This window comes from Mobula hypostoma, chromosome 16 (genome assembly GCF_963921235.1).
Source record: "Mobula hypostoma chromosome 16, sMobHyp1.1, whole genome shotgun sequence".
NCBI classification, from domain to species: Eukaryota; Metazoa; Chordata; class Chondrichthyes; order Myliobatiformes; family Myliobatidae; genus Mobula; species Mobula hypostoma.
In genome coordinates, this window is record NC_086112.1 from 30786784 (window position 1) to 30802229 (window position 15446).

Below are 15446 nucleotides of genomic sequence, written 5' to 3' on the forward strand. Positions count from 1 at the left end.
ATTAAGTACCTGTCTATACTCATCCCATTTATCAGATGCTGGTCTATAGCTTGATGAAGGGTCTTGGCCCAAAATGTCCACAATTTATTCCACTTCATATTTGCTGCCTGACCTGCTAAGTTCCTCCATCGTTTTGTATGTGTTGCTCAAGATTTCCACTATTTGCAGAATCTCTTGTGTTTCTGGTCCATGACCTGCTATGTCTTGGTGATTCCTGTGCTCATCCAGGTGCTTTTTAAATGTGAGAGTACTGCTTCTACCATCTTCACAGGTAGCGTGTTCCAGATTGCAACATCTCTGGGTAAAAAAAAACTTTGACAAATCCCACCTGAATGTCTTAATCCTCACTTAAGCCTATATCCTCTGTATTTAGTCACCTCCACCAAGGGGAAAATATCTTACAATCTACCCTATCTATGCCTTTCATAATTCTGTACACCTCTGCCAGATTCCTCCTCGGCCTCCTCTGCTCCAAAGCAAACAAGCCTCGTCTGTCCGAGCATAGGAAAGATTTAGAAGAGTATGGGACTAGCTCAAGAAGGCACCTTGGACAAAAGTGAAATTTCAAGTTTAAGATTAGCTGATGTTTTATAAACCATTATTGTAGATTTAATTTTAAAATTGGGTAATGAAGCATTCGATATTTTACGCTAACTATTTTACAATGTTTTACTTATATTTCTCTTCATAAAATAATACAATTAAACTGCTACTTGAGATCATTCCACAGTATTGTGTTGTTTGGGCAAGTGATTAAATAATTTGCACTAATTAGACACTTTTACTATTTGTGTTTCTGTCTATAACTACAAAGAATGCTAGACTGAGGGAATAAACACAAGAGATCCTGCAGATGCTGGAAATCCAGAGCAACACACACAAAATGCTGGAGGAACTCAGCAGATCAAGCAGCAGCTAAGGAAAGGAATGAAGAGTCGATGACAGGTCTAATGCAGGGTCTCAGCCCGAAACGTAGACTCTGTTCCTTTCCATAGATACTGCTTGACCTGCTGAGTTCCCCTGGTATTTTGTGTGTGTTTGTTTGGGGAATGCCATTTGGAAATTCCATATAATATGGAAATGTGACATGAAATACCTTTATGTGATGTGTAAAAAAAATGCTTCCTCATTTTTTTTGCCAGCTGCTGTAAATTTATTTAAAGAAGCTAGAGAAAAAAGCAAAGACCAGAAGTTGCTGCAGGAGCCACAGTTGAAAACAGAGTCATTAGAGCCCTCAAGGCAAGAAGGAATGTCCCATGGTAAGACAAATAAGATGAAAGGAGACAATACCATAGGTGAGAAAAGCAAACCAACACATATCAAACAAGCCAGTACAACTCTGGAAAAATCTGAACCTGAAGTTATGATTGAAAAGTGCTTCACTAATGAAGATGCCTCCAAAGTCCAAGCTGCTGAGTCCACATTGGTTTCTCACGTTACCAAACAGACGGAATCTAGAGCAATAGATACCGAACAAACGAGTGCAACTCCAGAAAACTCCAAATCTGAAGCTTCGAATGAAGATTGTTTCAGTAAAGAAGACACCTCCAAAGACCAAGCTGCAGGTTTGCTTTCTCAAATTACTAAAAAGATGAAACCTGCCCAGTTAAACGTAGAGAAAACAAATCAAGTTTCAATTAATTCACCTAACTCAAAGCCTATTGAAGAAGATGAAAGTGTTGATGAAGAAGAAGAGTATTTTGATGATAGTACAGAGGAGAGGTTTTATAATCAGACATCTAGTGATGAGAGTGGGGATGATGATTTCTTCATTGGAAAGGTGAAAAGAACAAATAAAAGGAAGCAAGAACCTGATCCAGCAGCTGATGTCAACATTGAAAATGATAATGAGAGAAATGTGCCAACTGGCCTAAAGGAAAAACAGAGCAATCTTAATAGAAAAAAGAGCAGCGGGGAACAGGCAAAATTTGGATCTTTATTTTGTAACAATTTGTCAAGTTCAAAGGCATCAATGCAGAAGAGGTAAGGATCGATATGTTTATTCACTTTGAATTAAATTCCTATAAATAATTATGCTGCCCACTGGTAAATTAACTTGATATTAAACTATGGTGTTTTTTTTTCACAGCAATCTTCAAAGACAAATCAAGAACAAGAAATCTGGTCAGTGTAGATGGTATTTCTTGTGGGTTTTCCTTGGTTATTCAAATGCTGTGCATTTTCTTTTAAATGTATTCACAATTATTCACAACATCTTCTACGCTGCTGTTATACACTTTGTTTGGCTGCATCAACGGTATACAGCATTAATAGAAGTATGGAAAGTAGAAAGGAATTTGCACATTATGAGTACTCTGGTGCACCAATAATTGTCCCCATTGTAGACTATAGTGGATTGTGCACGCCCTCACACCTTTCCAACCATAAAGTAAGATCTGAAATGAATTTATTTCATTTCCTCAATTTATCCCTTGATTCCTTCTGTGCCTTCATTCCTTGAAGCTCAAATATCTATCAATAAATGATCTTCATAATACTCCTTTGTGAGGAATTCTCAGCCATTATCATAAGGAAAATGAATAAGCAAGTTTGAATATTTATTTTATCACATAGGCTAAATGACTTGGTTCTGAGCAATTTATCCTTGGAAAACTTTTAACATATCATTGCAAGATGAAATGGAAGAAGGACTTCCATTTAATTTTGTTTCCTGATGTATGTAACAAAACCACAAATTTCCAGTGAGAAATCTCCTTATCCTCTAATTTAGTTAGCAAAAGTCTGTATGATATCAAACTATATTGGAATCCTTAAGGAAATTATGATCAAATTAGTATTTTGAATAATAGTGACGACAAAAGTGGTAATTACTGTAAATTAATATATGGTGCTGAAAACTAGGCCTCTCCCTTTGAATCAGCTCTTAGTTTACTCTCACCCTGTGCTGTGTTGCTGTCACCTGCTGAGATTTGGCATTGGTGCCCACGTACTACTCTTCACACTCCAGGGCACTCTGCAAGTTGGTGTATGTGTGTGTGTGGCCACCTGCTGTTCCCTAGCCACTCAGTGGAATAACCTTTATCACACAAGTGCTTCAGGTTGTTGGCAGGATAGGTAAAGAAAATATACAGCTATAGGGTTGGGAAGCAATTGTTTCACTCATCCCTCTCTGCCTTTACTAACTTGCATACCTTCTCCAACAACATACTTATTTAAATGTACAGTTGAAGTCAGAAGTTTACATACACCTTAGCCAAATACATTTAAACTCAGTTTTTCGCAATTCATGACATTTAATCTTAGAAAACATTCTCAGTCTTAGGTCAGTTAGGATCACTACTTTATTTTAAGAATGTGAAATGTCAGAATAATAGTAGAGAGAATGATTTATTTCAGCTTTTATTTCTTTCATCACTTTCCCAGTGGGTCAGAAGTTTACATACACTTTGTTAGTATTTAGTAGCATTGCCTTTAAATTGTTTAACTTGGGTCAAATGTTTGGGTAGCCTTCCACAAGCTTCTCACAGTAAGTTGCTGGAATTTTGTTCCATTCCTCCAGACAGACCTGGTGTAATTGAGTCAGGTTTGTAGGCCTCCTTGCTTGCACACGCTTTTTCAGTTCTGCCCACAAATTTTCTATCAGATTGAGGTCAGGGCTTTGTGATGGCCATTCCAATACTTGGACTGTGTTGTTCTTAAGCAATTTTGCCACAACTTTGGAGGTATGCTTGGGGTCATTGTACATTTGGAAGACCCATTTGCAACCGAGCTTTAACTTCCTGGCTGATATCTTGAGATGTTGCCTCAATATGTCCACATAATTTTCCTTCCTCATGATGCCATCTATTTTGTGAAGTGCACAAGTCCCTCCTACAGCAAAGCACCCCCACAACATGATTCTTCCACCCCCATGCTTCACGGTTGGGATGGTGTTCTTTGGCTTGCAAGCCTCACCCTTTTTTCTCCAAACATAAAGATGGTCATTATGGTCTAACAGTTCAATTTTTGTTTCATCAGACCAGAGGACATTTCTCCAAAAAGTAAGATCTTTGTCCCCATGTGCACTTGCAAACTGTAGTCTGGCTTTTTTGTGGCGGTTTTGGAGCAGTGGCTTCTTCCTTGCTGAGCAGCCTTTCAGGTTATGTCAATATGGGACTCGTTTTACTGTGGATATAGATACTTGTCTACCTATTTCTTCCAGCATTTTCACAAGGTCCTTTGCTGTTGTTCTGGGATTGATTTACACTTTTCGCACCAAGTACGTTCATCTCTAGGAGGCAGAATGCGTCTCCTTCCTGAGCAGTATGATGGCTGTGTGGTCCCATGGTGTTAGTACTTGCGTACTATTGTTTGTACAGATGAACGTGGTACCTTCAGGCGTTTTGAAATTGCTCCCAAGGATGAACTAGACTTGACATCATTTTCTGACCACAATCCGATAGAAAATTTGTGGGCAGAACTGAAAAAGCGTATGCGAGCAAGGAGGCCTACAAACCTGACTCAGTTACACCAGTTCTGTCTGGAGGAATGGAACAAAATTCCAGCAACTTACTGTGAGAAGCTTGTGGGAGGCTACCCAAAACGTTTGACCCAAGTTAAACAATTCAAAGGCAATGCTACCAAATTCTAACAAAGTGTATGTAAACTTCTGACCCAGTGGGAAAGTGATGAAAGAAATAAAAGCTGAAATAAATCATTCTCTCTACTATTATTCTGACATTTCACATTCTTAAAATAAAGTAGTGTTCCTAACTGACCTAATACAGGGAATGTTTTCTAGGATTAAATGTCATGAATTGTGAAAAACTGAGTTTAAATGTATTTGGCCAAGGTGTATGTAAACTTCTGACTCCAACTGTATATAGTACTTCCAGCGTAATAATGGGGAAAGCTATTTCACAAGTAAGGGGTTATATGGGTTGATATCAAAAACATAGAATTGAAGATACTTCTTAAGACGGAAGAAGGAGGTAGAGAAGTTTGAGGAGGGGGTTCCATAGCTTAGGACCGAGGCATCTGAAAAAATGCCTGTTAGTAGTGAAGTAGTAGACATTGAAAATGATCAAGAGCCTGTAGCCAAAGGGATACGGGGCTAGAGGATGTTACAGAGAGGTTAATGGATTGTAAAGGAAACTAGGTGGGTTAAATATGGGGCCACAATCATACAAATGAAATATGTGGGAAAAGGTGAAATATTTCAATTTGACAGAGAAAAAATAAGAAAGGAGTGTGTCTTTGTGATGCAAGATGCAGAGGAATATGAATGTCTTTGTGTATAACTTGTAAAAGGCAAAAATGCAGTACAGGAAATGGTTAGGAAAGCTAACAAAGTTATTGTTTATTGCTGGGGAACTGAATACTCAAAAAGGGACATTGTTTCATTTAAATAGAGCATTACTGAAACCAGTATTGGCCTCATATTCAAGGAAGGATATTAATGCACTGGAAGCAGTTCAGAGAGCTGGAATAGGCAGATTATCTCACTAGAAAAGATTGGACATGCTAGACTTGTATCCACAAGAATTTAGCAAAGTAGAAAGAAACTTAATGAAACTATATTCAAACATACAAAATCTGGAGTGATTTCAGCCAGTATTTTCCTTCAATGGAGAATGCAGAACCAGAGTCATGGTTTTAAAATAAGAAGTTATTTTGTTATCCTTTCAGTGACTGTAGGTCTTTGAAACGCTTCCCCAAGGACAATGAAAGTAGAGTCTTTGAATATTTTTTTTAATCAGAGACAGATAAATTCTTGATATAAAAATGGTGTAAGAGGTTAATGCAGATACTTGGGATTGCAAGTTGTGGTTACGATCACAATGACCATGATCTTATTATCTGAGTGAGGATCCTAGTGATCTCAGGTCTTGCTAGAAAATTAATGCATTTTAAGGTCACTTTAAATGTTACATTAGAAAAAATTGTCCCCATTTAGACAGGGAATTTAAAGGTCTTCTCATTTTTGTAATGTAGTTTTCCCACAAGATGATTGTGTGCTGCAGGTCAGCTGTAAAATAAAGATTCCTCCACTATGCTTCAAAAATATATTTTAATAAGGAAAGCATTCCAATTGCAGGTGTAATGTTTTAACATCTCAACTTTTATGAATCTATTCGTTTATTAGGCTCTTGCATGGCAGACAAAATTTTTCATTTCATTGAATTCCATTACAAATTGTGAACTTGCTGCTCTTCTACAATTGAAAGTCATTTATTTGCAGAATAAATTGAATTGTGTGGCTGTGAAGGTCATCAGAAACCTACATTCCTCTTAATTTGTTAGATTTGAATTTCCCCATTAAACAATTATATTTCCTGCATTTAATAAATGTCAGAAAATTATTTCATTCTGTCACTCTGCAGGTAATTTTATTTTTAATTCAGATGAAAGGTGTCTTTTTTCTGATACTAATATGAATTGCTTATTTGTGTAACACTACTGAAAACTGAAAATATGTAGATTTTCTAATGCACCAAGGCAGATGAATGTTATGTTGATTATGCAATTTGAGGATTATTTGTACTGATATGCTTTGCTACTTCTGCGTAACTTGTTGATCTAAAAACTTGCGTAATTTAATATCTTTGTACTTTAAATGTGGTCTGCTTGTTGATCATAACTTCTCTGGAATTTTGACTTGCATTTGCAGCTGTTCAGCACAAAAGTTCTAACTCCAAAAAATTGTCTTTTCGTGAGGAATCCCAAGGGAAGCATAGAGATGCAGTTCCAAAACCACAACAATCACTTCATCCTTCTTGGGAAGCAAGTAGAAGACGGAAAGAGCAGATCCAGATAGTTGCATTCCAGGGGAAAAAGATCAGATTTGATGATTAATTTCTTTAAAAAGAAATGGTGGAATTGCATTGCATTGCATTGTTTTGTATTAAAGCAATTTCAAAACCAGATAAAAATATCTGAAGAAATGATTATACGAATATCAAATATCTGTCATGTTTCATACTGAAATTGCAGTTTATATTTGCATTTTGTTGCAAAATGATCTTCTGAACTGTTTTAACTGTTTACACTTCTAAAGATTTAAAATTCATATTTAAACACAAGAACTGTTAAGTTTTAAGTAAATAATTTACAAAATGCTTTTTGATAATTTTATAAGTTTCAGTCCTGAGGTTACTCATCACGTGCAAAGATAAATTCTCTGCTGAAATATTTCAAAATGCTTGCAATTATATGCAATAATTTCAAAAATCTGTTTCTTCATCATTCACACATGATATATTGAGAGAGTTTTGTCTCAATTGCAAAAGTTGATCAAAGTTACAATTTCCTCCAAGAAAAGATATCCTCATAACTTCTGAGTCTTTAAATGCTGTATCGTTATTGCCATACCAATATAAATGTATAGCACTCCTGTGTTTAGATTTTGTTCGTTTAATTCAAAACTCTGTCTTAGTCATTGTGTATCAAGCCAAATGGAAATATTAAAAAAACCGACACAAAAGGCTGGTAACCTGAAATATATTGGCCTGCAAATGAGCTGCCCATGTAGACAGAAATGTGATTTTGATATTGCTGGCCTACACTGACCTTCTCCCAATACTGGTTGTCTCATGGCCAGTATTTTACATTTCAGATTTTCTACAGTTCACAGTTGCATTTCTTCAACCTCAATAAGACAACAATAGCACCACTTGAATTTTGCAGAATTCTCATCAGTTGGAAACTCTTCATTAAATGTGGTAACCTTTACATTGAAAACAATTGTACCTCAGTACCACAAAATTTCCAGGCCAGATTATTCTCACCTATTGCTAGAAACTGAATACAAAACTGCAAGCTGCAGAGGTCGGCTTGTCCCTAACTTTCACACCTGCGCATTGTAATGTATAATGAGAGAAGTTGTAGTTCAGATGATGGACTATACGACTCCCATTCTACCACTGGACTCGCACTAAACCTAGCAAAGGAAAAAAATGGAATAAGCTCCGGGGCCAGATGCATTTTGTATACTGATAACTGAGGCCTGTTGCATAACCCTATTCACTGAAGGTGCTGAACCTGTTTATTATTTTTACCTACATTTTATTCATTTCATTTAAATCTACTTGAACCAGCAGTTCACAACCTAGGCTTTTTTTTATACTAAGGTTGAATAAGATTAGATCTAGAGGTAATGATTTAAAGGTGAAATGCTTAAGGGAAACTACTTCACTCAGGGTGTTGATGACAGTGTGGAATGAGCTGCCAATGAATGTAGATTTGATTTCAGCATTTAAGTGAAATTTGGATAGGAAGACTATTGCCCAGGTGCAGGTCAATGGGACTAGGCAGATTAATAGTTTGGCATTGACTAGATGATCTGAAGTGCCTGGTTTCTGTGCTGTGTTCATTGAAATTGTGAGGTGGATCATAATCAACCATGATAGACCCTCCTGAGGCAGTGCATCTGTGCTATACAGGAGGGGAAAAAGTAGCCCTAAGGGTCCTCAAAATCAGCTCCAGAATTGATGGAGACTTATGACATCAGGTCAGTCATGACCAAGAAGATGTCCTCCTAGTTGCCATCTATTATCCCTCAACTGTTGAATTTAGAAGAAGTGCTGGAAATTTGTAAGGTAAGACTGTATTCTGGGTTTAGCATTTATGTGTTCATCACAAAGTGTAGCTTGATAGGACTACTCCAGATTGAGCTCTTTACATCACAAAGGACATGGCTATTAGATCTTGTCTGTAGCAGTTCATGTATGAATTAGTACTTGACTTTATCCTCAGCAATCCAATTGTGAACAACGCCTCTGTCTGTCATTACGTAGAAATGACTACCAGCACAATCCTTCTGAGTTCAAGGTTCTATCCTTATACTGAGCACACATGCCTTTGTGTTGTGTGGCACTACATATGTGCTAAATAAGATGGGCTTGGTCTGGATCTGGCCATCACAATTCATTGTGTGTTGTGGCCTGTCAACATACAGTCTCTGCCTGTAACTGCATGGCCTACTGTACCCTTCAGTCTGTCATTGCTATCAAATCTATTGTTCAATAATATGAGTTTGCTGTGAACAATATTGGTTGTAGTTTATTATTGTCACAGATACTGAGATAGTGAAAAGCTTTGTTTCACACTATCCAGAAAGATCATGCCATAAATAGTTATATCAAGGTAGTTGAGAGGAAACAATACAGAATATAGTATTGCATTTCCAGAGGAAGTGTAGTGCAGACAGGTGAATAAAGTGCAAGGGTCATGGCGAGGTATATTGGGAGATCAAGTTCAATTCTACCTACAGATGATGAGGTGTTAATTTATTGAAGCTGCACTACAAGAATGGTTGTGTACTAAGTAACAAAAATACGGTGTAATATTTGGAACTAACAGATTTAGCAACAAACGGATCGAACCAATGTCCTACAGTCCCAATGTATTTATTTCATGAATGATGATAGCTAATAGAAAGGAACATGCCAAGAGTGTCCTCATCCTCAGTGGTAGTGGGGCCTATCACTGCTTTTTGAATTGGCAACCGTCAGACCAAATGGATAACACACAAGAGCACATAACTGATGTTTGGTATACTGTCTAGTCATAGTCATAGTCATACTTTATTGATCCCAGGGGAAATTGGTTTTTGTTACAGTTGCACCATAAATAATAAATAGTAATAAAACCATAAATAGTTAAATAGTGATATGTAAATTATGCCAGAAAATTGTCCAGGACCAGCCTATTGGCTCAGGGTGTCTGACCCTCCAAGGGAGGAGTTGTAAAGTTTGATGGCCACAGGCAGGAATGACTTCCTATGACACTCTAGGTTGCATCTCAGTGGAATGAGTCTCTGGCTGAATGTACTCCTGTGCCCACCCAGTACATTATGTATCGGATGGGAGACATTGTCCAAGATGGCATGCAACTTGGACAGCATCCTCTTTTCAGACACCACCATCAGAGAGTCCAGTTCCATCCCCACAACATCACTGGCCTTACGAATGAGTTTGTTGATTCTGTTGGTGTCTACTACCCTCAGCCTGCTGCCCCAGCACACAACAGCAAACATGATAGCACTAGCCACCACAGACTCATAGAACATCCTCAGCATTGTCCAGCAGATATTAAAGGACCTCAGTCTCCTCGGGAAATAGAGACGGCTCTGACCCTTTTTGTAGACAGCCTCAGTGTTCTTTGACCAGTCCAGTTTATTGTCAATTCGTATCCCCAGGTATTTGTAATCCTCCACCATGTCCACACTGACCCCTGGATGGAAACAGGGGTCACCGGTACCTTAACACTCCTCAGGTCTACCACCAGCTCCTTAGTCTTTTTCACATTAAGCTGCAGATAATTCTGCTCACACCATGTGACAAAGTTTCCTACCGTAGCCCTGTACTCAGCCTCATCTCCCTTGCTGATGCATCCAACTATGGCAGAGTAATCAGAAGATTTCTGAAGATGACAAGACTCTGTGCAGTAGTTGAAGTCCGAGGTGTAAATGGTGTTAGCAACTGTCTCCTGTCCCAATTAAGTGGCATAGTGTCCCAAATAAATGAAGGAATCCAGTTTTCTCAGACGATTTTCGCACTTCCAAAAACTATTGAAAGTTCTTGAGCTGTCCCAAATAAGCGGCTTACCCGATTACCAATAGTCCGATTAACTGGAATCCACTATTATTAAAGTAGGTATATGTCACCATATACTACCTTGAGATTCATTTTCTTGCAGGTGTTTACAGGAAAACAAATAAAATAGGAGAGTTTGTAAAAAAACTAGAAATAAAGACTGACAACCAACCAATGTGCAAAAGCAGACAAATTATGAAAATGAAAGGGATATATACAGCATAATACCGAGAACGTGAGATGTAGAGTCCAGGAAAGTGGGTTGTAGGCTGTGGAGTTATTTCATAGTTAAGGTAAGTGAAGTTATCCGTGCTGGTTCAGGAGTTTGATGGTTGCAGGATAATAACTGTTCCAGAACCTGGTGGTGTGGGACCTAATGCTCCTGTACCATTGTAGCTGGGTGTCCTTTGAGTGACTTCCAATAACCCAAGGCCTTTTCATCATCTACAAAATACATTCAGCAGTGGTGGAATAGCTTCCACTTCCTTGGATGAGTACTGTGCTAATAAAGTATGATCCAGGACAAAGCCGTCAACTGGACTGGCACCCCATCAACCACAATCAACATTCATTTTCTCTACTACAGGCGGATAGTGGTGGCATTGTGCACTGTCTACATAATTAGCATCAGGTTTATTATTAACATATGTTATGAAATTTGTTGTTTTGCAGCAGCAGTACGCTGCAAGGCATAAAAATGACTAAGTTACAAAAATGAGATCGTGCTGCCAAAGGAACAGTGAGGTAATGTGCATAGACTGCTCAAAACTCAGATTTTGGACAGGAAGTTGTTTCTAAAATGTTGACTGGGTCTTCAGGTTCCTGTACCCCCTCCTGGTGGTAGTAATACAAATAGGGTGTGTCCTGAATGGTGAATATCCTTAATAATGGATGCACTGTAGTTACTAATCTAGATTACTGTGACTGCATCTCCCTAATGCATGATCTCTACCATCCAGAAGGCCAAGGTGATAGGATGGGAATACCAGGGAAAGTGGACCAAATCGGCAGTCTGCATGAGTCACAGGACACAGGTGAGGTCTACTGATCTATATTTATTGTAGGAAAGGATATTGCAGATGATAAATTCAGGAAGGTGAATTTCTAGAACAATTTAGTATTGAAAAGCAGAGGGTAATCCTTAAGGGTGGACCAATGATCAGGGTCTATTGAAGTGTATACCAGATGGCTATGAGAATCAAGGGTATTTGCCTTCATTAGCTAGGACTAGAGTATAACAGCAGGTGCAGCAATATAAAACATTGATTACAGAACTGGAATACTCTGTGTTGTTCCAGTCAGCACTCTATTGCATGTGATTGTAATGGGGAAGGTGCAGAAGAGATACAGCACAGTATTGCCTGAGTGGGGAGGGAGATGGAAAAGCCTGCTCCTGTTGACACCTCCCAGTCTCTGTCCAGCTAATAGGATTCACCTGTTACTTGTTCCAGACTCATCGCCTGCAGCCTATTTAACCCCAGTACTCTTCGACAGTCCCTTTTCTTGCATTGCACCAGCTGACCTCAACCTGTTGCTCCTAGCTTCCACTCTCCCTGCCTAAAGTTTACCTTGTTGCATTTAGCTTTTGTTCTCTCTTGTTTTGTGGCCCCTCATAGCTTGTTATTTTGTGGTCTATTATTAAAGTTATTGTTTACTGCTAAGTCATCATCACGGCTCTGCCTTTGGTTTCAAGACTCTTCTACATTTCCAGATGGTTGAGAGGTGCTTGAGATACTAAATTGACAAGTGTAGGTAATAACTTTCCTTTAGCAGAGGTACAGGCCTTCCTCAGGTTACAGATCATTCTTGTGAATGATCTATAACCTAACAGTTTACTAGTTACAAATGTGGCCACATAAGGTAGAGGGTACCTACAACTGCTGGCAAATCCATATGGCCAGACTCCAAAAAGCTTGCTTGTATGTATGGGTCATGCATATTAAAGTTGGGAAGTTCCTTTATCTATAACCAGAATAAATTAGAATTCCTCCCCCCTTTCTTCCATGGCCTTCTGTTCTCTCCTATCAGACTCCCCCCTTCACCCGCTCTATATCTCTTTCACCAATCAACTTCCCAGCCCTCCCCCTCCCAGTGTCACCTATCACCTTGTGTTTCTCCCTCCCATACCCCCACTATTTAACTCTACTCCTCATCTTGCTTTTTCTCCAGTCCTGCTGAAGGGTCTCGGCCCAAAACGTCGACTGTACTCTTTTCCATAGATGCTGATTGGCCTGCTGAGTTCCTCCAGCATTTTGTGTGTTTTGCTTGGATTTCCAGCACCTGAAGATTTTCTCTTGTTTGTAAATTAGAAAGAGAAATGTCAGTTACAAGGAGAGACTAGAGAAGTAGGAGTGTTTCTCTTCAAAGACGAGGTTACCGGAGATATGGTAGAAGTATTTAAAATCATGAAGGATATAGACAAAGTAGATAGAGAAAGGTAGATTCAATGCTAATTTTCAAAATGGAGCTGTATCTGTTTCTGTGGAAGGTTTGTGAAATGGGACCAGCTGGATTGCTCTTGCATGGAGCTGATGAGGACTCTTTCTGTGACTATTTCATAATTATACATTATTTTTTCTTTCCTAGGAGTTCCTAGTGCACAGGATAGGTTGCTTAGTCAAACTTCTACCCCTCACTCCTGGGGAATTCTGCTGCCTGATGGAGTAGAGAAGAGTCTTCGTTCCTACCCCTACACACAAACTTTCTTGCTCTTTCCCTTTCTCTTCCTCACTCTCTTTCATCAGAGGTTTACATAATCCAGCAGACTGCAAGGCAGCAAGAACTGAAAGTGCGCCATTACATGCAGTTGGTGGTCATTAGCAAAGCAAGTAAGTAGAACTGGTAATTAGGGCTTTTGAAGCAGAAAGCTTTCCTTTAGCATTTTATGGGGAACAGCAGCTGAATCTTGGAGGCCTATGTTGGGCTATCTTTCAGGAGGGTGAATCCTCACAAAGCAGCAGGCCCTGAGGGAATACATTGTAAGGCTCTGAAAACCTGTGCCAACCAACTGGCAGGTGTATTCAAGGACATTTTAAACCTCTCACTGCTACGGTCGGAAGTTGCCACCTACTTCAAAAAGGCAACAATTATATCAGTGCTCAAGCAGAGTAGTGTATGCTGCCTTAATGATTATCATCCAGTAGCACTCACATCTACAGTGATGAAATGCTTTGACAGATTGGTCATGGCTAGAATCAACTCCTGCCTCAACAAGGACATGGACCCACTGCATTTTGCCTATCGTCACAATAGGTCAATCGTGGATTCAATCTCAATGGCTTTTCACATAGGCTTAGATCACCAGGACAATGCAACACCTATGCCAGGATGCTGTTTGTTGACTATATCTCAGTGTCTTAACACCATCATTCCCACAGTCCAGTTTGATATGCTACTGAACCTGGACCTCTGCATGTCCTTCTGCAATTGGATGCTTGACTTCCTAATCAGAAGACCACAATCTGTGCGGATTGGTAATGATATCTCCTCCTCACTGATGATCAACATTGGCGAGATCAGGGATGTGTGCTTAGCCCACTGGTCTACTCTCGATACCCATGACTGTGGCTAGGTATAGTTCAAATGTCATCTTTAAATTTGCTGATGATCCAATCATTGTTGACAGAATCTCAGGTGGAGATGAGAGGGCATACAGAAGTGAGATATACCAGCAAGTTGAGTGGTGTCACAACAACAACCTTGCACTCAAGATCAGTAAGACCAAAGAGCTTATTGTCAACTTCAGAAAGGGTAGGGTGAGGGAACATGAACCAATCCTCATAGAGGGATCAAAAGTGGAGAGATTGAGCAATTTCAAGTTTCTGCATGTCAAGATCTCTGAGAATCTAACTTGGTGATGCAGCTATAAAGAAGTCAAGACAGCAGCTATAGTTCATTTGGAGTTAGAGGAGATTTTGTTTGTCACCTAAAACACTCTTAAACTGTACCATAGACAGTATTCTGACAGGCTGCATCACTGTCTGGTATGGGGGTGGGGTCGGGGGGAAGATATGGCACGTGATCGAGAAAAGCTACAAAAAGTTGTAAAATTATTTAGCTCCATCTTGGGTACTAGCCTCCATAGTATCCAAGACAACTTTAAAGAGCAGAGCCTCAGAAAGGCAGCATCCATTATTAAGTTCCCCAGTCACCCAGGACATGCTCTCTTCTCATTGTTACTGTCAAGGAGTTACAGAAGCCTGAAGGCACACACTCAGCAATTCAAAAACGGCTTTTTCCCTCCCCCCGCCATCTGATTCTGAAATGGATATTTTAAATTTAACTATTTAATATTCATATATAAATTACAATTTATGAGAGGGGAGAAGATGGCAGCACAACGCAGTGCATGCGACCGCTCCGAAATGATATCGTATTTGTTAAATAGGTACAGTGCACAATCCTGATTTGATGGAGACGGTGTGAGAAGCATGGAGGAACATCTGGAGAAACTTCTGAAATGCCTGCTTCGCTGCTGCTGCTACTATGCAATCGAGAATCTCCAGAGGGGAAAACCCCAAATCCTCGGCTTTGCCTATTGCCGGGGCCGGGGTTGAAGCACTCGGCAGAGATGGTGCTCGGTGTCGGAGGGCTGGTCGGAGACTCTAAGTTTTAGGACAGACTCAAGAGTGGGCTGTGGTCGGGTGCTGCATCGGCATGTTTGTGGCGCTGGTAGCTCATGGCAGGAAGAGAGTTTCTCTTCCTTCTACCGTCTGCGCGAGATGATGGGACTTTTGAGAGACTTTGAGACTTTTTTTTACCATGCCTATGGTCTGTTCCTCATCAAATTATGGTATTGCTTTGCACTGTTGTAACTATATGTTATAATCATGTGTTTTTTGTCAGTTTTTTTAATCTTGGTTTGTCTTGTTTCAGTGATATCTTTCTGGAGGAACATTGTATCATTTCTTA

The 15446-nt window shown here is 39.4% G+C and overlaps 1 protein-coding gene across 6 annotated transcripts in view; it reads left to right on the forward strand.

Annotated features, from left to right (window-relative positions):
* srfbp1 (serum response factor binding protein 1) overlaps positions 1–15446 on the forward strand; it is a 244418-nt gene extending 228972 nt beyond the window's left edge. For 4 of the 6 annotated variants that reach the window (XM_063068704.1, XM_063068706.1, XM_063068705.1 and 1 more), the window contains 3 exons: positions 1143–1983; positions 2090–2124; positions 6611–15446. In XM_063068704.1, the coding sequence (XP_062924774.1) occupies positions 1143–1983; positions 2090–2124; positions 6611–6795 (1061 nt within the window). In that variant the 3' untranslated portion in view covers positions 6796–15446. The remainder of the gene's footprint in view (positions 1–1142; positions 1984–2089; positions 2125–6610) is intronic. The other 2 variants (XR_010020590.1, XR_010020591.1) reach the window with 2 other exon arrangements.